Source organism: Cygnus atratus, chromosome 9 (genome assembly GCF_013377495.2).
Source record: "Cygnus atratus isolate AKBS03 ecotype Queensland, Australia chromosome 9, CAtr_DNAZoo_HiC_assembly, whole genome shotgun sequence".
Lineage (NCBI taxonomy): Eukaryota > Metazoa > Chordata > Aves > Anseriformes > Anatidae > Cygnus > Cygnus atratus.
The window spans coordinates 15,510,491-15,537,776 of NC_066370.1; the positions used below are offsets into that span (position 1 = coordinate 15,510,491).

Below are 27,286 nucleotides of genomic sequence, written 5' to 3' on the forward strand. Positions count from 1 at the left end.
ATCCTTAAGCGCAGACTAGATTTTAGGCAAGTGATTAACTCTCATTGACTTCAGTATGACTGCATCCCGAGAGGGATATCCCATGCCCCTTGGTATCATGCTCAGCTATAAAAGCTGGGGGAAGAAGGAGGAAGAGGGGCATGCTTGGAGTGATGGCGTTTGTCTTTCCAAGAAACTGTTACAAAGGATGAGCCCAGCTCTCCTGGAAGTGGCTGAACACCTGCCTGCTGATGGGAAGTAGCAAGTGAATTCCTTGTTTTGCTTTCTGTGTGGCTTTTGCTCTACCTAGTAAACTGTCCTCATCTCAACCCATGAGTTCTCACACTTTTACCTTTCTAATTCTCTCCCCCAACCTAACTCGGGAGACTGCGCAAGCAGCTGCATGGTGCTAAGCTGCCTGCCAGGTTAAACCACAACACAGGCTATAGAGTTTGATTTTTTACTTGTGTTATCTATTTTTGGTAAATCAGATTGCCAGATTCCTGCTTTTCCATTTCCCATTCATGGTACCAACCATCCAGCTGCCCATCAGTAGGACAATCCCTTCCCCTTCATGTGCAGCAGCATCCATCAATCCCAAAGTGTTTTGGGTTGAGTCCATAACCATTTTTTGTTGATTGTACGATGAACATTTAAAGGCCCCTTCTGATTATATAAGAGAATGCTATTAAACGTTTACTCATGCCTCTCTACTCAGAGCTGCAAAGCCGTATTGCAGAACATACAAATGCAGATGCAACCAGGCAATTATCATTCCTTTATCCCTTAAATAGATAGAAGACAAATTTGAAAGAAAATGAGGAACAGAATCCTTCTTCCTTTCCTTTTTTTATCCTTTTATCTCCCAATGTAGGAAGTTTACTGAACCCTTGCCAACAATTCACTCAGGCTAATGAAGTGTATAAGTAATGGGATTATTTAATCTTAAACCATTACTACAGTGGCTAATGCAGATGTTTTCCCAAACTAAAGCAGATGAGTGGCGAAGAATGCGTGCTTGATTTAAAAAAGAAGAAAAGTATCAATCTGCAAGCAGATGAAGTCATTTCCATCCTGAAGTGAATAAAATGTTTAACTCCAGTTGTACGAAGTTGTTCCTATCCCATTATGAATGCACCTTCCTGAAATCTGCAGTGCTTTGCACGTGGTCAAAGTTCCCACAAAATTAACCTTATAGTTTTTATGGTACAATCATTTCAGTGCAAACAAAAAATGGAAATGTTTAAGAAGTATATTTTTCAATCAAAAATCACTTAGTTTTTGAAAGTCAATTCCCATGGTTCATCTATCACTGCCACTGTAAATAAGACAGAATCTTCCCTTTTTATATTCAATATTTCAGCAATAATCCCACTGCAAAGACTCCACAGAAACAGACGGAATAAAGGGATATTGGTAGCATTTACAGAAATACCTATTATTTCTTTAATTATTGAAATACCAGAAATGTCAAGAAAAGCAATTTCTCCTTTCAGAAGTGCAGTCTAATTCTGGAAAGGCCTCACCCTCCCACCCCCTAATAAACAACAACAAACCAACAAATATCTCTGTAAATAAAAGATGCAGTACAGCATATTGGTGGTACATTGGCCTTCACAAAATTCTACCTTTTTCCTGCAGAGTTAACAGGTAGAACTTGAATGCTACAGTTACCAACCTTAAACTAGACTTCGGTTTAAAATAAGCTTAATTTAACGGTGTGCAAAAAAAGTAAGGGTTTATAAAAAGGACTCTGAATTTGAGGTTTACAGGAAGACCCATCAATGTTTTAAGAACGTTCTGGTGCTTTCCTCATTCTAAATTATAGGGATTATCCCAACATATTGTATGCTAAGGTCACAGTAAGGTAAGGCCTCAGGTTAAGTGATGTTCCTTTAATTTGCAACTGTACAACTGGTTCCAATTGTCTTTTATGTGAGCCTCTTAAAAGGTGCAGCTCCTCAGAGCAACTGTTGATTGTTTGATTTAAGAGCTTGTTGGAAGCATAAAATGAAATTTGAGGACAAGGTAAGCTTCAGAAAAATATCCAATCCAAAAGTTCAGTGGAGAGACTTCCATTAATATTAAACAACATGAAGGGCAGTTTTAGAAGTTTTAATGCTATCTTGAGTCCCATCTTTCATTTTAGTGCGCATCAACATCTGTATGGGTTTTGGTATCGGGTTTCTCAATGCAAAAAGCTTCTGAGAATAATACTACCTCTTAAAAAAGGAAATAAACTGCTGCACAGTCCTTACAGAGCTGAAATAATCACAAAAAGCACCTCTTTCCCCTGCTTTGGCCACTTCATTTTACAGCTTAAATGGCACAGAAAGTAAAGTTAAACTAGGAAGCTGAAGAGATCCGAGTTCTTCTGAAGACCACAGAAAACTAGTGCCTACAGTATTGCTATAAGATTTAACTGTAAACTGAGGCTTTAACTGTAAGGCAGGAGTATTGCAGTGAAGGAAATGAATGTTTCTGTTATCTGAGCATTAAAAATCAAAGGGCAAATAAGCACAGGTACTTACGATATAGCAGGGTTCACAGTAGGCTTTCTTCTCCACTGCATAGAAAGGCTGTCCCCTCAGCTTGTTGTTGCACATCATGCAGGTGAAGCACTCCACGTGAAAGACCTGGTCCATGGCCGTGCAGCCAGTGCCTTCCCCAACAACATTCTCCCCACAGCGGGCACAGCGGCCTGTCACCAGAAGGAAGGGACATGAGTCAGTGCAAACTCCCATCCTCAACTGGGAAGAGGGTGCTCTTGTGTGTCTGTACTGAAAATCCTGAAATCATTATTGCTGGTGCTAGTAACCAGTGATTATCATAAGGAACCTGAGCCCCAGATGCAAACCATTCAACTATCATCTAACCCAGCTATATAGTCACCCTCAGCTCCTCAGCTACATGGGATAAACCTGTGTTGAAAGCCTCGCCTCTACATGAAAGGATTTTGTGGTAGGAGGCCTCATAAAGCTGCCTGGTGGCAGCGCAATTGTTACCATTTAAAGAGTAGTTTTTGCTTGTACAGCTTAAACCAATTCTCTCAATGGAGCCAATTATACCAACAAAAAGACTTCACTTTTATGATATTGCTAGTATAGCAGTATCAATCTGTGCTCTTGCTAACGTGCTGATGCTGACATAGTTCCTATTTTGAATAAAAAGTAGTAGCTGAGGACCGAGTGATCACAAAGAGCGCAAAATCATCACCTACATGGAAGAATTACTTTTTTGTGCTTGAAGATTATTAATATGGATTAAGACACTATGTCTATTCAAAGTAAAGAAGCTGATCTATAAATACTTGATTCTTACTATAATTCAAGAAAGGTGTATCAGAAGCTGCTAATAAGGACTCTAAGTAAAGAAAAGCTCTAAGAATTCTATCTGTTTCTGAAAAAGGTCCCTAATGCAATACACAAATACGTAACACAAAAAAATCTGTGTGCACAAACATGCAAGGCTTGCTACCTTGTCTACATTGATGCTGAAGAAGTTACGGGGCAGAAGTGAAGACGGGTTTTTAGAGAAAGAGGATTTCTTAGATCATGGGGAAAAGACATTTTCCTATAGAAGACTGTAGTGCAGAGATGATGGAAAACAGTGGGTGAAAGGCACACCTTTGCAATTTTGCTCATATGCTGAAAAGCAACAATTCATTTTAAACTGTGATATCCCAGGCAGATTTGAAGTCCTTGGCCAGCAGTGTTGAGAGTAGTTCGTACACAAAGCCATGGAGGGAAGTTAGGATAACAACCTCAGTCACCCTGCACAAGATAGCCCTACCAAAGGCAACGGAGCATCTATGGTCTGGGGCCTTATCCTACCCAAACCAGTATTTTTCATTTTAAGAATAATTGTGGTGTCCCCAGCTGTAGGATCCTGCTTCCCTCTACTGTGCATGGAGTAATGTGGTCACTGAGGGTGGGAAGGAGGGGAAGGAAAACAAGACCTGAAGTGAGAGAAGGAAGGCAGATTGAGCTCAAAATGGAATTACTCAAAAAACATATACAAATAAGATGTACCTAATGATATTTGAGTAATCCAACAACGATACAGCGTTCTCTCATACCATGCTCTGTGTTTATTGACTTTTTCCAACAAATACTGCAAAGCTTCCTAAGAGGACTCAGACACATCTTGTCACCCGACAGCAGGGCTGCTGTCCCTGCATGGAACAGCTCCTAGCACCCATGTCCCCATGCTCACACCTTCTTTCTTCCCTGCCTGCCCCAGCCTTCAGCAGGCTACACCCAGTGAACGAAGCACGTAAGCTGCTTTTGTATTCCTCAGGAATGTGGCAAGATCATATAGATATGCATTTGAGATGCATTAGGAGAGCTTGGAAAAGAATCCAGATCATTCTGATTTGCTACCGTGGCATAACTGTAGTTGGCACTACACTGGGCAGATAGTTCCTACTCCAACAGCTCCCAGTCTGAGCAACGTGGAGAGAGAAGTTACCAGATAAACCAAGACAAGCCTGGAAACCCCTCCAAAAAGGAATTAATAGATGTCGTTTTTAAGCTTAACTTTCTTTAGCATTTGTTATTAACGTTTTGATTGACAGTGCTGGGCTTTAATTACTCCACTGTAATGCTTCTTGTGAGGGCTCCTTTTTTACGAGCAGAGGAGGAATGCAAGCTTCCCAGCATGGTGATGAGGCTACAGAGCATGGGGGAAGAATGGAAAAAACCATGAGGACTAGGACCAAGCGAAAGAAAATCCCACTGGAGAGAACCAAGGCAGCAGTACTGCTGCAGGGAAGAGGCAGGAGAAGCCTACTGTATGTTGCACAGGACTTGCATGTACAAGGGGAGAGCGCTGCTTGGTCCTGCGTGCAGACAAGACCGAGTGTGCTGCGGGGCCTTCTCCAAACTGCTCATGTAGCTGGGCTGTAATATGAAGAGACGTCTGGGGAGCAGTTAATATCTCTATATATAAAACATGAAATTGAAAGCCATTAGTGTATTACTTTACACAGTGTTTTTCCAGCGGGAATATTCCGCTGAAGAATTTATTTTCCCTGGTGTGCCATTCTGTGATCATCCGGTATTATTTTTATGAGGCATTTGGACACAGAATAATGTAGTGTCTATGCAAACACTTCTCAGCTTTCTTTGTTAACATCAGAGTAGAACATGTGGGAATCTTTTCTTCCCCTCCTCCTCTTCTCACATTCATAATTTAGCCACTCTTGCATACTTCACCATTTATCTTCCTCCTTGACCAAGGCATCTCTCCGTTTGCTGCAGAAACTCTATATGTGGCCCATACTTCTGGCTGCACTTATTACGTCAGGAATTTTGGTTTGCTTCCTAACTTAGATACGCACTCTTGAAATGCCTGGCAACTCACTCGGTGCCTTTGTAGCTTTGTCCTCTCTTTGAGCAAAGGGCATAAAGACATCTTCTCTGCACCAAAAGGTGCCCTGAGGCTACATTCCTCCACGGCTCTGAGGCATTCCCCAGCTTCGCTGCTGGTGGCCAGGTACAGACCAAAGAACAGCACAACAGAAATCTTAGCCAGCTTCTCCCCTTGAAGTTGGTATTTCCTTAGGCTTTCCTTCCTCTTTCTGGGTTTTTCCACAGAAGATTCCCATTCAGGCAGCAACAGACTTAATTCATCTACATTTATGAGAAGTCCGGCTTCTGCTATTATGTACACAGACAGAAAAGCTACTGTAAACGCTCACACAGGAAAGCTTAAAGAAAGCTTCCTTTTTCAGAAGTTTATATGCAAATCGTAACGCTGTGGCCTGGAGCAAACCATGTTTTTCATGAGACACGGCCACTCCAGTGAGAATCAAAACACAAGCTCCGTGCCTAGCAACACCACCGACTGACTCACTCGCCCGAAGCGTAAAAGCAAGTCAGCCAAAATATTCAAATCTGGGAGCTTACAGCTGGGCGTCTGGATCCATGCAAAGGCACACGGGCGAATGTGGGACTGATCTGGTTTGCAGGGATGCAGCTGTTAGGGCCTGCGCCTTCTGTGGGCTTTGGTGCAATCCGTGAACTCACGGGACTTCTGTGAACCCAGGTCGCTTCTCCTGCCTCCTGCCTCTCACTCAAAGTTGGCTGAAAATGGCTATCAGTTTCCAGAGTTGTTGGTGAGGGAGGAACTGACAAACAGATAGGCACATGCACACAGGCAGTGTGATTGCTCAAGCCTCATTTCCTTAGAAAACCAGAAAAACCCCACCAAAAACAATGCATCTATCATTATGTCTGATAAAAACAAAACAAAGGTCTGCTTTTCCTGTGTGCCAATTACCAACGGCGAAGGTATTTGTGGTTGGATTTACCACAATTAAGTGCCCACACATGTTCCCCATTTTAATATTTTCACACTGGTTGAAATAACCCAGTCCGTTGTGTGCAGAATGCCCATGAGTGAACACAGAACAAGTTGCGCTGCTTATTGGGAAAGAAGTAGCAAAGGCAAAGCTTGCAAGACTCAAGAACAAACAGATTGCACAAAAAAAGATTACACAAATAATCTAAGAGAAAAATAGCAGGCAGCGTATTACAGTAGAAACATAGAACAACGTGACCCATTTGCTTCCCACAGAGACAAATAGCACTTAAAAGGCAGCTTAAAGACAAAGGACAAAATTAGTACTAAACTGCACGAAGACGAAAATCTGTCATTTCAACATTCTTCTTCTGCCCCTCCAGTCCTTTTTAGGCCCTGGTTCAAGATCATTTCAGCAGAACTAGAAGGTGATAAGTTGGCAACAAGCCTGGGAGACCGGAGTCCTCTATTTTTGCATGAAAGAGGTTCGTAACCTTGGCTGCGACCTTCCTTCGTCATAGCCCGACTGCCACGTGTTGGGCTTACCTTGGGGGGACAGATAGAGGTGCCCACAGAGGCTTCCCTAATAAAACTGCTGGAAATGCCATCTTTACTCAGTGGATCACGGGGAAACACTTCAGCAGCTGAAAGGGAATGTCAGCTCCTACACTTCATTCTGAAACCTCTTCATTTACTGTACTTCGTAGTATAAAAAATGTGAAATATTCCAAATCTGAAATGAGGGGGAAGGGAGAAGAGGAGCTCAAATTGCACATGATGCCATGTTCTAACTTTTTGTTATTTTATTACTATTATTGCCTGTTTTTTGCTTGTACTACCACAGGCCTTGGGTGCTCAAATTGTGGAAAAGCCCAATCATGCTGGGTATCAGACAAGCACAGAATAAAAAGAAGGGCCCAACTGCAGGAGTTTACAACCTATTACAAGCAATAACAACTGCACCCAGATAGGAAATACAGAGAAACAATCAGACAGAACTGGTCAGCAAAGAAAATTGTGGTCTCAGCACTCTAAATATTTTACTGTTGACAAGCAGCCTTTAGACAGCTGAGCCAATGAAAAGGTTAAGAAAGAATTTGAAAGAGGATCTGGAGGGAGTTTGAGGGAAGTTTAATGGGATGCTTCTGAGGAAAGGACAAAGAGAGCACAAAAGGGAAGCGTAAGTGCTTGAAGATTGAACATAGATACCTGCAGATGGGACGGATGAGCTGATATGCCTCTGGAGATTATGAGAGAAAAAAAGGGTGTGAATAGGTCATTACAGGCCATGCAAGTAAAGACGAGAAGCTTCTGTTTGATACAACACAGAAATGAAAGCGGAGGAATGATTAAGAGGCAGGGACAATCTGGTCTAAGTGACAAGCTAGACGGTGATCTCTGCAGCTGCATGCCAGTTGAGCATGAACAGGGAGAAACTGCATTTTTAGAAAAGTATGTTGCAGAGATTCAAGGTCACTGGAGCTTGGATGCAGGTTTTATCTGTGAAGATAAATAGGAAAGGCCTTAATCTGAGCTGTTATTCAGCAAGATTCTTAAGATTTGGCTAGAGTCTGGGTGTGATCTGGAGATGAGGAATTAGGTACAGGGTGTCCAACCTTATCTTGGACATGAGTCACTTTTAAATATCAGATTAAGAATGTGAGCCAATCAAACAAACATCTACCACCGAAGATGGATGATGGAATACGTACATGCCATACTAATGCTTATGGCATAATATTCCGATAGCAATCACATCGGAGCCAAATACAGAGGTAATGTAACTCCATCCAGCTAGCTTGAGACGGTCCTGTTTGTACATCCCAGGGCTGCATTAACCTTTTTTAGGCTACAGCATTATCTGTCTGTGATACCTACTTAGACACTAAGCTGTTGGGGGCACAGATCATCCCTTGCTATGTGATTTATAGTGCCTAACAAAGATAATTCAGGCAGTAACTAGAGATACTAAGAGCGAAGAGAGCAGAGAGAAAATGTGCAAGCCTTCTCTCTACAAAAGGTTTAAATTCATGAATTCAAAGCATGCGTTCTATATAGAGAGGAGATAGGGGATAATTTTCTGATAAAAGCATAAAAGTAGGAATGTTCTGCATTTGCTCAAATGTGGGGAAAAAATGTTGATATCTCAGAAACTTCTGCATGATGGAAAAAACTGTTTCCCACCTAACTGTACTGTGGGAATATACCACAAGGTCATATCCTCACTGCCTATCAATTACACAATTTCCCTTGATCAGCTAAGTGTATTCCCTGGTTCTCGCTGCAGCCCTGATACAATATGCAAGAAAGAACTAAAGAAATACAGCATACTCCTTTTACAGAAGTGTACTAAGAACATTTTAAAAATATGTAAATACATTGGACAAAATATCTCACTAAAAGTTCCCCTGGCAGCCTCAAGACACCCAGTATTTCCGCTGTGTTATTTTTCTAACCATCTCTGTTTAGAGTCCGCCAGCGAATGCATTTTAGAGATTCATGACACATTCTGCTTTTGGACAGCTTTGAATCAGCTGGCAGTAAATGTGGAAAAATCATTATTCCTAATGAAGAAATATTGATGACAAAACAGCATTTCGAGGACAACGTTGACCATAAGTCAACAATGTAACAAGATTTTCCCCTCTCCCCCTCCTCTTTCCTAGTGACTTTTATCCAAGGGTTTTCAAGCATTTCCCAAGCACATGGGATTCCTCAGGGCACCTAAGCCAGACAGCACAATTATTCCATTTTAAAGGGATACATGAACAGAGGTTAATCCATTAGGCCAGGAGTGTAAGAGCAGACCTTAACTGCCAGGGCACCTTAATTGGGTTAAGTCTCAATAGCAGAGATCCTGTAACTCATAAGCATCCAATGAGTTCCTTGATTCATCCAAAGGGAATAAAATAGGAATCTTTGATCCATAAGGTAGCGTTTATTCCATTTCTGTGGAGCATGGGAGGCATGTGTCCAACTGTGATTATGTTTGGGAAAGATGCCTTGACTGTATCTGTCCTACAGCTATTCCAACACTTCGGCACCCAGGGCCTTGCACTTTCAGAGTGCAGGGAAACCTAAATGTAATTTGTGCATTTTGTAGGAAATTATGATACTTTTCTCAATTTATCCTTGCCTTCCTTACCTATCCTGTTTTGTTTTTGTTTTTGAACTCAGACTTCTGAGTGGGAAGCCCTTGGCAATGGTTTATTGTGCCAGGATCCAAGCTTGGAGTTTCGCCGTTTGACAGTAGCAGGCTGTATGCATCAGTTGTCTTACACAGCCTTTGGACACGAGACAGATTAATCTTAATTCCCTCTTCTTCAACAGACGTCAGAAAACACAATCTTTCACAGTAAACAGAGCTTTATGCTGCAACGTGTGCCTGTAACACTTCATAAATTAAATCCAAGGCCGTGATTTAATTACTGTGTCCTGGTTATTCTGGTTTAGCTGCGTTGCACTTATACTCCAGATGTACAGGTCCCCGCAGTGACCTCCTTGTCATTTGTACTATGCTCGTCCAGTAGTAGCTGCGCTCTCCTGTTGTTTGCATCCCTTTCCTCCAACCGCAATACAACTTCATCTTCTCACTTTCCTTGGCTGCAAACCTGACACATTCTCAGTATGCCCCAGAGGTCTCATTCCACTCCGCACAGCAAAAGCACTGCAACTGTGCGGGCTCAGGCTACTGACACTTTACCGTACCGTTTCAAATGCTTCTCCGTGCTGCACGGAGCTGAGCTTACTGTCCGAGCTGGTCACTAGCCCTAACGGTGAATCCTTCCACCTCCTGGGGAAGGTGGAGGACTCTTAGGACGCCCAACATGCAGATGGGGAACTGGGACCCACGTAAGTTATATTACTTGCTGAGGGTCACACAAGGAGTTTGTGACAGAGCCAGGAACTGAAACCACATCTTCTAAATCCCAGTCTAGTCTCTTTAACCACAAGACAATCTCTAAAAAGGCCTGATGGTGAGACAGGCTTACAGCACAAAAACCCCTCCAATTCAGAGGGATGTCCCAGCCCTGTTGGATAATCCTGCCCTGGGACAAGGTCCTTGTGCAGGCCATGCCATCGCTCCCCAGCAGCCTGGCTGAGCAGCACAGTGACGGAGCATGAAGAAGTTCATGCCTCTCCAACTGGTTGGCCTCTGTTCAACAACAGAGAAGGGAAGGTGTGTATTGCCTTCAACATCCACGTGCTGATGGCCCTTGTCCCTTACTCATCTGCATCATCCTCTCCCTGAGACACGAGAGACAATTTAGCCTGCTTACGATATAAAACAGATTACAGCATGTGCTTACCAACACGATAGAGGCTCCTTCCTGAATTATCAGAACTTCAATGCATCAGTGCCAGAAAATAAAGGTTCGGAGAGGAGCCTTCCTGATTTTTCCACAAAGATATACAAACTCAAGTAGAAGAGGATCTTGAGAGATTATGGAAACTGCCTTACTGCCTCGAAGGCAGGATCAACCCTCTCTACATCATTCTTGGCACGTACTTATTTAACCTGTTCCTAAGAACCTCCAGCAATGGAAGTTTCACCAACAACCTGGGCAAAAGGTTTCAGTGAGTACCTGACCTTATCACGAGCAAGTCTGTTTTTCCATCAAACCAAAATGCCCTTCACAGTTATCTAAGCCAATGCCTTCTTACTCTACTCGTGGTGGACACACAGGACATGTGTGGGCTTGGTTTGGTCTAACCAGTCTTATGGGAAGCTTTTGAAGCATGGATCTGCATGAACCCTTAAAAGAAGTTGGCCCCCCCTTCCTCCCCAGACAAGACAGCTGCTGAGGTATTTTTTTAATGCTTTTCAATGCAGGCAAATGTTGATCTGATCGCATTCCCAACTCATCAGTGAGGTACCAGTGACCCAACTTGGGTGATCTGCAGTGAGTGTCCCAGCCCAGTGGGGGTCAGTGATGCTCTACACTATTTACTGTCCCAGATACTTTTTGAAGCACACTTTTTTTTTTTTTTTTCACATTGTGTCAACTTTTTGGCACATGTTTTACCATGTGCAAAGGGGTTGAAATAGAGCCTCAGTAACATCTGGAGATGCGAAAGAAAGGGGGTGAAAAAAAGTGTGAGACAGGAAACATTCCTCCCTTTGCTGATTGATCAAGGAAATGCAAGGGAGCAAGTAAAATGTACTGTATTTCCTTTATAAATGTTCCCTTTAATGCTGATGAAAGTTGCCAGATGACAGAGTACAGTTGTATATCCACTAAAGACCCCCGGCTAGGGAAACAGAAGAGCAAGCCGCTTGCATAGCTTTGCCAGGCACTTTTGGCTGGGGCACCGGCTGTTGTCTATAGAAGCAACAGCAATTCCTCCTCCAGCCAGCCTGCCCCATGGCTCTCCAGGACTGTGAACAGGGTGTCATGTCCCATATTGCCTCCTGGACACTACCTGCTTCTCTTCACTACTTCTTCCACTTTGGGCTCAGCATTAGGCGTGAAAATGCCAAAGAAAAGGAGCTTTAAGTTGCAAGTATATAGTTGGATGAAAAGAAGTAGAATTTTGCAACTATATTTTAAAATTTAAAAGATTTTTGTGTCTCTGGGTGTGTCTCTGGGTGACCACTGATTTGCACCCCAAAAAATCTGTCAATGAACACTTAATAAGGAATGCAATCATTTCGTTTGGTAAAAAATAAATGAACGAATGAATCTTACTTTCACAGAAATCCTCCATCTTTCTGTGCCCATCATTCCTCTCCATCAGGGACATCCAATAACATATAGGAAATTAGAAAAGCAAGAGACATTAAAAAAAAATCTACCTCTGATTTCCCTCTTTACTTTTTCCCAAAGTAAAAACGGGGCAGAATCTTTTAAAGTTGTGAAAAAGTGGGGCTTTCCACGCTTTCAAAAGCTGAGAAAGCTCTTCTTCATTTTACTTCTACAGGAAAATGAGAGTTCTTAAAACAAAGATGACTCTTCTCCTTGGAACACATCGCTAACACTGAGATCTCTTTTTAAAAAAATTTTTTATTTATTGAGACTTTACCATTACATGGCACCCAGGGAACAATCTCAGCAGCTCTTCACTAACTCCTGGGTAACAGGTGAAGGTGAGGGGATCAGCCAATTCCTTGTGAGGCTGGCAGGAAAGCTTTCTCTGGGCAATTTATCCCAAAGCTGGTACTGTGGGGTTTTGCCTTTCCTGGAAGAGACCTCAGCAAGGGAAACTGTTGCTGATAGAGCTGTGGGTTAGACAGGGTATTTTGGCAGTTCTGGTGATCCTAATAGCAGCAGCCACTGAGCCAGCTCCCTTTGTATTCACACTTGCAAAGCCACATTCCCTGGACAGAGGAAAGGACAAATATATGGCGGCACACAAGCCGTACGTTTGTCTGAAACTCCCACAGGAAAAGGAAGGCAGGATGGGTGACAGAAATCACTCCTCCTTCCACCCTCATCTTGGGCTGATGAGGAGGGAGGGTTTTCCTGGGTGATCCCCCAGCCCACCGGGCTCACTCTGTAATTCTGCGCCAGATTTCAGGATCCTCGTTGGGAAAAGCACCTCGCAATTACTGAGAGGGCCAGTGGCAGAAGTCCCAGCCAGGGGCTAGGTGGGGGAGCTCTCCCCGGCCTGTCTGGGCTCCCTCGCAGGTGTCTCTCTGTGCGCCGTCCCAGGCTGCTCACCCACTGACTCAGGATACCAGACGTGTTGGTCGAGCAGCGGAGGGTAGTTTCAGGGGCTGTTGCACCTGACCCCGTAACAGAAGCGGTAGTTGCAAAACCAAGCAGGTCTGGAGGGCAGATGAGCCGGCCTCCTCTTCAGATGCCTCGTGTTCGTTGTGCAACGGTTGGTGCACCTTCGCCCACCCACTCCTCCAGGTGGGGAGGACCAGCGACCGCCTGCCCCCGGGATCACGCCACTGCTCAGTGCAGGCGTGCCTCAAGTGTAGATCAAATTCTCCTCAGCATTTGGTTTCTTAAGAGCTGAACTGAGGGTGTAGTTAAGGCCCAAACTGATATGGGTAAGCAACCTTTCCATCGAGGTCAAAAAAATAAGTTGCCTTGTATTGCATGCCCAAAGGAGTTTTCATGATGAAAGCGGTCTCCAGAAGCCCAAGCAATGGGTCAAGGCCCTGCGGTGTTTGGTGCTGAACGAAGGCAGAGCAAACCATGTCCCACTTCCCAAAGACTTTCACTTCCAACTGTTTCTGTGTTGCGCAAGGGCACTCAAACCGCTTCTGTCCCCCCAGCCCAGCCAACCCATTTCATAAGCCCAGGATGGGCGCCATCAGTATGTTCACCAGACTCGAATCCAGCCAAAAATCACATCCGCTGCTGGGCATGAATGACTCAATTCACTCTTCCATAGTTTGGCTATGCTCCAGGTGGCATTTGATGGCTTGTCTCTGCCTCTGCATCACCGTGAGGGTGGTGGCACGAAGAGATTTTTACCAAAGGTTCTGTTCAGTGGAGAAGGTGAAAATGCCTGAGTAATGGCGAAGTTTTGAGTCAGAGATGCTTCCCGTGCCAATGGCTCTGGCCTACCAGCCTGGCATGCCTCCTGCATGCCTGCCTGGGGAAAAACGTCTGACAAAAAAAACAAGAAACAGGGAGGGAACCTGTCTTCCCCCTGCCAAAAGTAGAAAGGAAAAAAAAAAAAAAGGTGGAGAAAGGCTGGATCCCACAAAGAGCAGAGTCCTGAACAAATGATAGCTCTCATATTCCCCGCGGCTTTGAGGCTTGGAGTTTTCAAAGGTGTCTGACTGCATTAGAAGATGTCCCACCAAATTTCAACTGGCACCTCATTTATTTAAGGTCTTTTAAAACCCTGCCTTTCACAATCCGGCACCAGCCCAAAGCTTCCTTGCTGTTTTGAAACATGCGCTGTCTGCGTGTCGACAGCAGCCTTGCCGTAAATCACATCCATCAGGCGCTGGAAAACGCCTCACCTGTATGCTGACCATCCACCGCCCCCTGCACTGAATTCCATCATCCCAAATTTCTCAGCAGCTGGAATCAACTAACTCTGTTTTTTCTCATTAAACCAACCTACTGGACAGAGGTTTCCTTCTTTGCCCCAAAATCTGGGACTTTTCCAACCAGGTGCAAGGTCCAATATTTGTTTATTCTCTTGGACAAGTAACAGGAGCTTTACAACGTGGGACAGAGAGGCACTCCCATTCTGGCGGGGATGTGCAGTGCTTGTTTCTACTCAGGATGACCAGACATGTCATATCCTTAAAATGGGACACTGGTATTGAGAGCAAAAGTCCTTTTAAAATAACGCTCGATGTCGGTAACACCATATTACTTATACTCATGTAACCATGTAATAATTACAATTCTGCTCATCCTCTGGTCATGGGACCTGCTTTTACTGGCTGAGGTAGATGGAAAGTAATACTGAAAACTCTCCCAAGTATTTTCAAAATGATCTCCCTGTGGCACATGCTGCATATCTGGAGTCCATGATGGCACAGTTTGGTATCAAGTATCCATAGACCATTATTCTCACCTGATCGTCACATTCTCAAACTTTGATCAAAAAGGAGACAGAAGTTTTCTTGCCTGGCCTCCACTGGCATTGAATTAGTGCAAAATATGAGATACATATTTATAAAAATTATTTTATTTAAAGAAAATCTGTGGAAAACCCATCTGCACAATTGCATGTGTCACCCTCACACATCCTACAGCTTTTGATTCATAATTAGCAAGGCTTAAAAATAATAAGAATTAAAAAACAAAACAAAACAAAACAAGAAAACATAAAGCCGAGCTCTTTAGTGGCCTTAAGACTGCTCTGTTTGAGGCTAGGGCCTGTTGACTAACATAGGAGACATTGGGAATGTAGGTTAGGATCCAGGTTTATCATGATACTGGAAGGGCAAAATAAAATCCCAGTTTTGCCAGCTGTACAGATTGTCCTGACATTCAACCCGAAGTCCTCCATGAAGAGGCTCTGATGTTGATCAGTATCTATGAAGACGAGTCCAAAGTATTACTCTTATCACATTTCTAAGATGGAAGGTTCTTGCTAAATTGACTTTTGCATGAAGGGCACCAATTCCTGTCTCCTGAATTATTCACACAATTCTTGACCTGAGAATTTTGCGCTGATGGAAACTGAAACCCCAAAAGCTTTCGCTCCTCGTGATAGGGCAGAACCAATCAGAAAGGACCGATCCGATATCCAGAGGTCATGGTGAGTCCTGCCAGTCCAATGTCCTTGAGCGGGCATTAGAAAAGACTATCATCAGCAGGGATTACATGCGTTTGCCAAAAACTCAACGTTGAAAAACCTCCTGAACATCCCGAACCAGTCACGGTAACCTCCATACGGAGAAGGCTGACAAATCGTTGTGCTCTGAACTTTCAGGGTGCTCTTTATCATTGTGCTCTGAACTTTGAGGGCACTCTTTACTGGTTTCCTTCATACAAGGCAGTTCACTGTGAAGATGTTAAGTATATTTAATCCTCATTAAGTGCTTGGGTATGACAGCAGGGAAAACTTATGGACTTGTTTACATGTGATAACAGAATCATCTGAAAACCACTAGACCTCCAAATTTAGATCTGAGGTATGTGTAGAGACACTCATTTCAGTTTAGCCCAAGCCGGATTTTAACTGATGTCAACGTAGGCAACTTCAGGCAATTCTGAATATACATGATCAATCCCAGAAAGCCAATGCTGGTTTATCTGAGTTGGTTTCCATTTGCACCTAAAATGATGCAATTTTTTTATGTTGACAAAGTCAGATGTGATGGGTAGATTGGGGAAGCTATTATTCATACCCCGACATAGGAAACCGTGTGGGAGATTTTCACCCCAGTAAAAGGCTACGGTTTGCAGAAGCTAGCATCCAAAACACAGAATTGCAGCAATGTAAGGTGAGACCCAATGCAAATGCAAATTTTTAAGGCTTCAAACATTTTGGAAATATCTTTCATTGTTTTGTACTGCTCTAAGCCTCCCCTTTGCAGCCCCTACACAGTTGATGACCTGCGAAATAATGTGTATAATGCAGCTCCTGGGAAGTCTCCAGCCTGCATTTTAGATCAGATGACTGATGAAGTGTTTGAATTAAGCTTTAGATCCATGTCTGAACATTAGAAAACCTGGAAAAAGTCTGAATTTTACTATCCCAGTGCTTATCATTTCCATATTGCTTCACAAGAAAGTTGAAGCAACTTCTCTATAACGAGGAAGAGACAGGCTCGTGTTTTGGAGACCACAGACTAAAGACCTATCAAACTTCTTTTCCTGCAATACAGTAAAAGGCTTTTCCATGGAAAAGCTGGGTTTGAGGTTCTAGCGGTTACCGTAGGATATTCCTAGCTAAGAGGGAGATAAAACAAGTAAAATGTTTGCCCAGGGGAAAAAAATATGACTTTCTCATTTTATAGTGATATTTCCACTACGTATTGTTTTGCTCTCCCCTGTCCCCAGAGCACAAGCATGAAGCCACTGCACACACTGATCTCCTGAGAGCTTAGGCTATATTTAATCAACCAGACCTCTAGCCAAGCTGATGCCAATTTGAACATCTTCTAGTCAACACACACCTATTGAGATGTGACCCACTATGTGTCATGATTAGACCATGCTCCAAAATATCATCCCGTAAAACCTTACTCATTTTTCCGAACAGCTGCAATTTTCCTGGGCCAGAAGAGCTCTTGTAATCAGACATTTGCTGGATGCACACCATTCCTAACAGCTGTTATTCACAGTCTTAGGACTTTGGTCATTTACACAAGACCTGAAATCACAGGTCAGCCCCTTTGCCTCCTAAATGAAATAAAGTTGTTCTGCAATGGGCAATAGGCAGTGAGACTGTGTGTGAACACCTTGCAATTGGATAAAACATAAGGAAAAGCCAATGCTGGCACACCTGAAACAGTTTAGCTACAGATCCTCACCCAATGGCCTCTTATTTCAGAACAAAGATGTAACAGGAAAAACATCAAGATCCTAAGACTAATTGGCTTTTTATGAAGTATTGTTTTTGTTTGAAAGACCTAGTCAGACTTAGATCAATGGGCCTTATGAACAACGTAATTTAGTCATGAACATGGCATGACCAGGACTAGCTCAGGGCACAGATCTGTGCCCCCAGGACACCCGTGTCCCTCTGCACCAAGCCTGGAAGAGGTCACTTTTCTGACACTCCTGCTAAGGCTCCTGAAGCTTGTGTTATCTGCCCAGTTTTTCATCTGAGTCCTCCAGACCTGAAAGTATGTGTCTATCATCTCCTTTGTGAGCAAACAGAGCCTTTTCCACTCCTCACTTGGTATCCTCATGGCTTTGCACAATGAGACTGAAGGAGTTTAAATGACAAGCTTTCACTAGGAGCTGCCCATATGACTGACATAGCCCCTCCTGGCTCTCCTCAGATCCTCTTCTGAAGGAGGGGTGCTGTAGAGATAGCAATGCACCAGCTGTGCACATCTGCAGTGCATGTGCTTCATTTTCTTCACCTTTTGAATTACACATGAGAAAAAAAAGTGCCAATAATTATGATCATTAAGCAACCTCCCTGTTTCACTTGCCTCCTCTCCTTGTGGCCTTGCCTGGACACTGAGCATACATAGTCTAGGAGGTTATGGCTGTTGCAGCATCAGTAGTGGCTAGTTACGAATTACACAAGCACGGTGCACTGAAGCCTGTGTTTTGGCATTTTATCTTTAGAAGAAGCCATTACTTTTGACATATACAGCCAAATAACGGAATGTTTAAAAATAGCCCAACTCACTTCCACATCCATTCTTACTGTAGCCATAGCCTTCTCAGTCCTGTCCCAATCTCCAAACTTTCCTCTCTGCTTCATATGTGCATGTCAGACTTGCCAGTACTGGAGAGATATTCATACTTCACAAGACTCTGTAGGCACCAAAAGCTGGATCAGTTGATGTGAGATGTTGCGATGGAGAATGGGAAAGAGGGGAATGCCATTAGAATCCAAGGTCCACGCAGCATCCTGCACTATATATATACACGCCATACGTATGCCTTTTAGGATTCTCACTACTTCCAGCCACAGGAAAGAAATGAGAAGCAGCTGCCCAGCTTGTGGAGGTGACAACGAGAACATGTGACCAGAATTAGCTCCACGCTGGCAATGACGATTGCTAGGACTTTCCGGTCCAGAAGAGCTGGCTGCACGTGACAGTGCACTGCAGAGCATAAGTGACCTACAAGAGCATCCCCTCCAAATGTCTCCGTCTAGGAAAGCTTAGCTGGACACAATTTCTTAGGTCACGTGATGACACACAATCCCTGAGTTAAAAAGAGGTGGAAAGTCAGTATTGTCATGCCACAGCCAACCATCAACTCAAGAGAAAAGTCAAGGTAGAAGTCGTCTGGCTTCCTGCAGGTTTTTTGGAAGCCAGCAGCTGAACTCACCTGGCTTTTAGAGCATGCAGATAATAAGGAAATAATGGCATTTAAAAAAAGCTGTTTTTTTTTTCAGAGTATAATTTTAATGACAAAAAAAAAAACAACAACAAAACCAACCAAACTCCCCACAAAGACTTTCCCCACTCCCTCCCCACCCTCATATGAAAGGCTGCGCATCATCTGTTTGGTCTACCCCGACAGAGCAGACAGAAAACAGAACATGCACTTAGTAGATAGAAAGTTATTAACCTCTCAAGATACTGTCTGGAATCAGAATTTGTTGAGTAAATTGCATATTAAGCTGAATACTGCTGCTAACTGAATACAGCCTGATTCAGAGCTTTAAATAAATAACTTTGCATGGCTGGAGCAGTAATTTGGAAGGACCTATGAGAGAAAACCATTCATATATCAAGTCCAGGTGCAGGTCTTTAGCTGTGGAGGGTGTCTTACACTTTGGATGATGGTTGCACCCCTCTAAAATCTCCACAAATGTGTCTGTTATTGCCAGGGTGTTTTACTGAACCACTGTGCTCAATGGGGAGACTCATTTCCTCAGCTTCTAAAACCCATACACTAAGCTGTGCTGTCCCCTTTTTACCCTGGTCCTGGTGCTGTGAACATCCTTTTTTCAGGGGTTAAGCTCTCACTCTTAGCTCATACCCCCAGAAGCAACTATTCCTACATCTCTGTGCATGCCTGGGAAGGCACAAAAGAAAAAAAAGAAAAATTAATGCAAATAAGCAAGTTCATAAAATAAAGTTTTTATACCTTTTTTTTTTTTTCCTTTTCCCTTATAAAGGGAGCATAAAAGAGGTATCAGGTGTGGTCTCCTATCTCTAGTTTACACTGATAGTGATCCTATAGCTATTTAAGTTTTCCATTTCCCTCAGTAGGACTGGCTCAGGCGAGGCCATGGGACAGGCACAGTGGTTTGCCACACTGATAAAAACTGCGCTGGCACAGTCCAGGCAGGTGACATCTGACGGCAAGTTTCAGAAGTCACAACGGGTTTACCCTCAGCTGTTGGTAGCGTCCCAAATGTCTGCAAGGGCTGGCTGCTCATGATTTCCCTGTCAGTTTGGGATGACAGTCTCCTGACTTCTGAGCACAGGCTGTGACCTAGGGTTGTAGCCAGAGACACAAAAACTGTGTTCATGTCCAAGATGACATGACGAACAGCAAGGTGCATCTGCAGACATGAAAACAGCGCAGCCCACTAAAAGCAGCAGGAAAGTTTGGCTACTTCTGCTTCTTTTCAGTCTTCCAACACTCCCCTACCTCTTTGCACCACTGAGAAACACTCTGTATTGATTATGCTGACACTGACAGCAGAGCTGGAATTTTTTTTTTTTCTTTTCACATCTGAGATGAGAAAGTGGGTTATGATTCATCTCACACAATCTGAGTCAAAGTGATTCCTTAAAAAATAAAGAAGAGAAAAAAAACCACACAAATAGTTTTGATGCATTTCTATCAGAAGAGAGCAGGCTGGAGAAGAGCGCCCAGCACACAAGAGAACCCTGCTTAATTCTCTTTCACCACATTTCACTCAGATAAAATCTGGCCTTCCCCCCCCCCCCCCCCCCCCCCATAGCTAAACTTCAAGTGACACTCAAAATACCCCCAAAAGTTACTGGCAAGACACTAACCACCATATCAAAAATGACAGCATGAGGCAAATGCCACCAGAAGAAGAAATAATAAATGCCACACCATGCCCCCGCCCACCCCCATGGGATGCTGCTTGCTAGACTGGAAAGTAACAGATTACTATGGTGAATTATCAATTTTCATAACAGCCATGAACTATCTAAATGCTAAAGTGCGATAGCATTAGTGGGTACATTATATTAACAGCAGTTAAGATTACCAAGTGTGGTCCTGGAGCGCTTTTTTTCCCCTTTCTTATTTTCGCAGCTGTGTTATTAACCCTGGAAAATAGGGCCTGTGATCTAAATGCTGGGAAGAGCCTTCAGAGAGTTGTGATTTCTCATCAGACAAGGCTCACAAGCCCATCTGGTTGCTTTTCACATATAATAGGAGTGAGGCCGTGGCTGTGGGTAAGGCACGGGACTTGGAGGAATTCTAGGCTCAATTCCCACTCTGCTACTGTTTCTCTGCGTGACTCTGGGTGACTCAGCTCAGCTCAGCCAGTCAGCCCCTCATTTGTGAATTAAGGACAATAATAATTTCCTGGTCCTTGCTGTATTTTCAGCTTGGAAGCTCAGAGGGATGCATACTGTTTCCTCCTTCATGGTTAATTTGCACATAGTGCAGCACGACTGCAGTCTCACTAGCAGGCCTCAGATATCGCTGCAGTACAAAAAAAAGCCACGAAATAACATGGAAGCAACGGCAAATTTACTGCAACCAGCTTCAAACAATAGGTGAGCTGTTTTCAGTTGTAAAAAAGCAACAACAAAAAAGGTTCTTCTGTGCCAGGTCATGTGCATAACTAACTCTAAACAAAGAAAAATGAAACTGTTTTCATGTCGCTGGAACAAAGAGTTGGCCAAGACTGCATGGTTGGAAGCGTGGTTTCTAACCCCAGCTCCAGAACTGGCTGCCTTAATATCTCTAAACAACTCAGCCTTAAGTTATGACCAAAAAAAAAAAATAAAAAATTTTGTGGCTTAAAACACTCCAAAGCACTATCTGAAGTGAAAATTATTTCTATAAAACTACAATCCAGAGAAACATTCTCACTCCTTCATAGACACACAAACATACAGCCCCTTTTAAAATACCTGTCAGTGAGAATTTAGTGATTATGGAATCCTGGGTGGAAAATCCTGGTTTCACTTGTCTCCATACAACAGATCAAAGAGGAGGAGAGGGAGAACAAACCTTCTCCATCCCACCTGCTCCTAGGCTAACAGTCTGTCTTCAGCTCCTGGCCTCCTCGTGGAGATTCCCAACGAGGGGTCCTCCGGGTGCCACGATTTATGTTTTTGGTGAGGTGATGACGTACCCACAGAGAACCCCCCTGAGACCAGCCAGCTCATTTCATATGGGGCAGGAAGCAGCCATAAGGTAGGTCACACTTTCGGTTCTTAATGACCTGAGTTAGCTACGGACTAATGACCTGTAGACGAAGTCTTCATGGCTCATTATCAGTTCTTCAGCCATTTCAGTCCACATACAGTTCAGTTTGGGCATGTAAGTTTATCATGGAACAAGCTGGATTCTCTTTCAACTGCTTCTCAGTTCAAGATAGAAAGATTTACTTTGTTTGCAAATACAAGCTATTAACTTTTGGGGTTTTGAGTATTAGCCTCATCTTTGGCCAAAGTCTTTTCAGAAGGAGACTGAGCTTTGCTATCCATTTGTACAGCATCTAGCACAGTAAGGGCCCTGTTGCAACATAAGAAATGACTTCCAACTTCACAGAATATTTTTTTTCATGGATATGTTCATTTTTAAACACGCTGAAGAAATCTTGTAGAACAGTGCTGTACTTTGGAAAGACATTTCACTATCACGTTTCACCCCTCTTCGAAGACACCAGGAAATTGTCAGCTTTCATTTTCTGACTGTTGCTTCAAAAATAATTCCATTCACAACCTGAAACCCACCTTTGTTTCACAGCACATAGGTGATCATCAAAATCCCTTTGCTAAAATGCTAGCTTGGTACTCTGCACTTATTCTCCATTAAATGACTTCAGCATCAAATCAGTTCTATTTAAAAGTAAAAAATATGTCTAGATTGACTGCCAGCAATTCAAGCTGAACGAGGGACTTAAAAACACCAAGGTTGTCATGCTGCCTTTTACCTGCTTCAGCTGGCATTTTATCACCTACAGCAACAACGGGTAATTTTATTTTTGACGCAAGATTTAGACCACATCTGTGAAGCAGTGCTGGTCTCTGAGGTGACTGTACTTCAGAAACACTCATGATGCAAAGTCTCGTCCACTCTTGGGTAGATATGAAAAGAAAGAAGGGAACACGAGGCTCCTGCCTCATGGCACATATGGGTAGCAGGTGCTCAAGGCTCACAGGAGTGCAGCCTCTCCTCAATCCTGACTGTTACATCTGCTCGATCTACATTAAGGGACATACGCTCAAGACTTTACAAGACTAAGATCCCTAGAATAAAAAGATATGGGTGCTCGGCTTTCCAAAACATTTTTCCCACAACTACTCCACAGGAGGATGTGGACTCCATCACTAGCAGGAATGATCAAACTTTTGCACTCTTTTGAATGCTGAAAAACAACTTAAGTCAGTTCACAGGCTCTGCATCCATGTTTTCTCATGCCTTACTCATGGCTGGAGATAAATGCATGCAGACATGGTATGCTTTGCTCTCCAGTCACTCATGGGGCTCCTCTTTTTCACTCCGCACTTGGAACTGTGGGCCAACTGTAGTCATTGAGACTACCTGTATAAATTCACTCTCAAACCCCTACCTGCACTTGCTGTTCCAGCAGTCACAGGACTCCCTGAAATAACGTTAGATGCGGGTGGCAAGCACTGAAAGAAGTGAGACTGAAGAAACAGGCTCTGAAAGCCATTTACCAGGGTAATTAAAGCCCCTGGGGAGCAGAGGGAGGATGTTTCCCCTTGCGGCAGGCCACAAGAGGGCAGCTGGATGCTGATGGTACTGCACCACGACCTACCCGAGTGCAGGCTGCTCCCAGACACTGTAGCTTGAGTGTAAATGCTAGAATATGGCTTGAGCATAAAAGACAATAACTTGAACTACAGTGGAGAAAAGGGTCCCCATTATATGTACGCTTTTCCTGCTTTTGTGAGTGGTTACATAACAGAAAATGACTGTCAGCTCATCAGTTGTTGAAAATCTAACCTACTATTTTCTGACCCAGATGTTGTTCAGATGAGGATGTATGCTCTCTTGCACCAGAAACCCTGCCTTTAAACAAAAGACACGATGACGCATCATGTTACATGGCAAAATTACAATGCAATTATGCTCTTTTAATAATAGTTGCATCTTTTAATAATAACCTTTTCAGAAGAACCTGGCAAAATACATCGACTTTCATTTTCCTTTTCTGGTGGTAATTCAGATGAAACTAAGAGGCTACCTGAGCAGGCAGAAAGGGATGTCTTGCAGAAATACCGAGTGAAGACAAAAATGTGATGCAGACCACGTATGGTTTAGAGACACTAGAACTGTTTAGCCCACAGAGCTATGTGAGGAAACAAATACACGACGAACTGAAGGAAGCCATACCTGCACAATCTCTAGTGAGCCTTCTCATCTCCAGCTTCTGTGAACCCATCACAGTCTTTCCCATACCTTCCTTGGTCTGCTACCTGTTAACCTGTGTCCCATACCTTACTTGGTCTGTTACCTGCTAACCTGTGTCCTGCTCCTCAAGCAGCAAAATGAGGGGACACCATTCTGACATCAGCCATTCTGACATCACGCTTAGTGCAGACGCAAAGCCAGTAGGTGGAAAGGTTGACAGAACAGTGACAGGTTCAATCCTGGTGGCACTTATCGTTCTTTACTGTGACACTGCACCTCAAAGAACTGTTGGAGATGAAGGCTTCTCCATGGGGGATATTCACAGAGCTGCTGCTGTGAATCAGCTCCTGTCTGAAGGACTACGCACATTAAGTGCACTGAAAATTGGGTGAAAGGGCAAAAATGGAGTTTGCAGAGGTAAACAGATCTGCTACAGGTCTCACAAGAGGTCAGGATGAGAATCAGGAAAGGAAGCCAAGCATCCTGCTTGCTAGCCTTGCTCCTCACCATGCTCTGCACCACCTCTACCATTGCTGAAGTCAGGACGTAAGGTAAATATGAAAGAAGAAAACTGTATCTCCTGAACTGTTAGCTCTGAGACAAATCGAAGTCCCTTTATTGCACGAATTGAGTATTTTCAACAGGGCCATCTCAGTATCTCTCTTCTCCCCATGTGCATCCCTACACTACCTTGGAACTACAAGAGGAGACTGCCATGTTATCAAGTACATAAACTGGTGGCTACTTTGGTAGCTCTGTGTGCTTACGGTAAAATGCCAGTGAAAGTTTCTTCCCACCAGTTAGGGAAACTCCTCCGTTGTGGGGAGTGACTCAGCTGGGACATAGTCCAGAAGGCAACAGGAGATGAGGGGCCCCGATGGCAATTTTCCAGTCTTAATCAGCACTGACTGCATGGCGATAGAGACTGATAAGCTGCCAGAAGTCATTTCTTTCTATGAGATTTGAAATGGTGGTCCAGAACAGTTGTGATCTTTGTGTGTGTGTGTGTGTGTGTTTTAAAAAATGCAAAATCAGGGGCTGTAGTTGCCCACAGTGGCCAACAAAACACTTTGATAGTTTCATCCTAATCTCCTGTAAATCTCCGTTTCTCCTCTTCCACCCTTATTCAATTTCCACTCCACACAGTATTCTATTTTTCCCTCAACATGCCTATCTGTAATCATGCATTTAGCAACTGGAAGAGCTGTGATAGAGAGAAAGCATCCTTACAGCACAGTGCACAACACGTGGGAATCCTTTCTAATAAAAAGGGATTTGATTAAAGACTGCCAACTACCACAGATCAGCAACTGAATCAGCAGTAAAGAGTAGCCTAGACTTAGGAGACTTCAATTTGCTGATCTGCCAAGGACTTCTGAGGAAAAGTCACTCCATAAGTCATTCTGTAACCTACAAGAGGGTAGAAGGTGATATAGACCAAAGATCAGAGCTCTTGGACGTAGTATAGTAGAGTGGGCTTTCAACAAAACGGAGTGAGGCAGAATAACCAGCATGCATGTTTAACTCCTAAAATATATATTTTTTAATTATGTTACTCAGTTATGATACTTCTGTGCTTAAACCTTGCCTTGTCAGTGGCAGCTAGAGGATTTCCCAGTGAGTAGATCGTGGTGGGGCCCTACGTCTAGGCAACAAACAGCTGCAAACTGTGATCTTGCTGTTTCCAAGTGTGCCTACAGCATGCTGCTTCCTGGCTTACCACGCACCCTGGCTCCTCAGGAATGCAGCGTGAACCCTGCCATGGTGCCAGTTGTGTGTGCTTTGGTCAGCAATCGCTGGCTAGAGCAGTTTCCCCGTCTCTGAAACCACCTTCAGTGATTTGCACCCAGGGAAGCTACTGAGAGGTGCTGTGGTGAGCACAGACGTGATGGAAGTGCGGGTTGTCCAGCTCCTGAGCTCAGCTCACCCAGTCTCCAGCAGCACCAGCTGGTATTTCCAGGGCAACGAGCCTTTAGTGGCTCCTACTCCTCTTCCCTCCCCAGGAGCCCCCACTCTGCCCACGCTGAAACAAAATAGCTTGATTGCAAACCAGAGATACAGAAAGTGAAATTGCAGAAGGAAGACAGTTACAGAAAAGACCCCAGAGTGCTGACGGGCCAAGTAAAATGACCTTTCTTCAGCCTGACAGTTCAAATGTAATTATTCCAACAAATTATTTTCATGACTTAATATAACGCCTTGCAGCTTTCTAGCAAGGTTAATTAGATTCCTCAATTCAAAACCTATCTGTTCTTAACCAACTTTTAATATGCTGAAATCCAGTTTTCTAAATTCAAACTAATAAAAGTGATTAGCTGACAGCTATCTGGTATGCTACAATTACCATGGCATTTAGACCTCAGGCAGAAGATATTTAATGCAAATCAGAGTCAATGTCTCTGTCCATTTGTCCTTTTTCTGATAATTGTATCAATGTGCCATATGAATCTTGTACAATCCACGCTACCATGCTAAACAAATAAAGAACAAAGGCAGAGATACTGGTTCAGACAGTTAACCAAAGTTGAAAGACTCTTTTTTTCCTCCCACACTTAATTTCTTCCTTCCGCATGAGCATGAAGTTGTGGAAAGGCACTAGGCTGACAGCTCAAGTAGATGGGTATTTAGCTCTGACATAGCCAGAATTAGTACAGAACTCCTGGCCTGCACTGCCATATCAAAAAGCCTCAACCATTGTGATCCCAGAGATCATTTTCCCCTGAGAGTAGCTTGGGCTGGAACAAACCTAAGAGGATGAGGGCAGACCACCTCTTTGATTTTATCCAACCATAAAAAGCAGTTGTGCCCCAGGACTGCTGGTTTTGTTTTGCGTTTTTCTTGGTAGGTATATAATTAGTTGTGGCTATGCTTCCCAAATTGCTGCATGGGGCACAGCATGCTTAGAGAGCTGACGAGGAGTTCAGCCCTACATGCAGTTCATCTGCACATCAAAAATGCCAAGGCTGGAAACTGTTTCAGAGATGACCTTCAGTGGCATAGATTTAATGCAATTAGATCGGTCAGGTGCAGCTTGTAATTAAGCATCACCTGCCCAAGATAGGACTAAGGTTGTTGGGTTTTCATCTTCCAGTTTGCATCATGCATCGCTCTTTGACCATGCTACTGCTTGTAACAACAGCACTCTTAAAATTTCTGTATGATGTGGAAGCTTCTTTCCATCTCCTGTTCTCCTGCAGAATTAAGAGCTATTGGCATGGCATTGGTCTGACCTCCCATCTGATAGCTAAACTGATGACCTAACATTGAGAGACTTTATGTTCCAACCCTCTGAGCTATGCATCCTTTTTGGAAGAAAGAGCTTTGATGTACCACACTCCCAAACGGAGCAGAGCCATCTTAGTGATACATTATTAGTCTGCAAAACCCTAGCATTTCAGCTT

General features: G+C 43.5%; 1 protein-coding gene across 32 annotated transcripts in view; it reads right to left on the reverse strand.

Moving 5' to 3' along the window:
• LPP (LIM domain containing preferred translocation partner in lipoma) overlaps positions 1 to 27,286 on the reverse strand; it is a 336,723-nt gene that overhangs the window by 56,309 nt on the left and 253,128 nt on the right. For all 32 annotated transcript variants that reach the window (XM_035544617.1, XM_035544627.1, XM_035544633.1 and 29 more), the window contains one exon: positions 2,511 to 2,680. In XM_035544617.1, the coding sequence (XP_035400510.1) occupies positions 2,511 to 2,680 (170 nt within the window). The remainder of the gene's footprint in view (positions 1 to 2,510; positions 2,681 to 27,286) is intronic.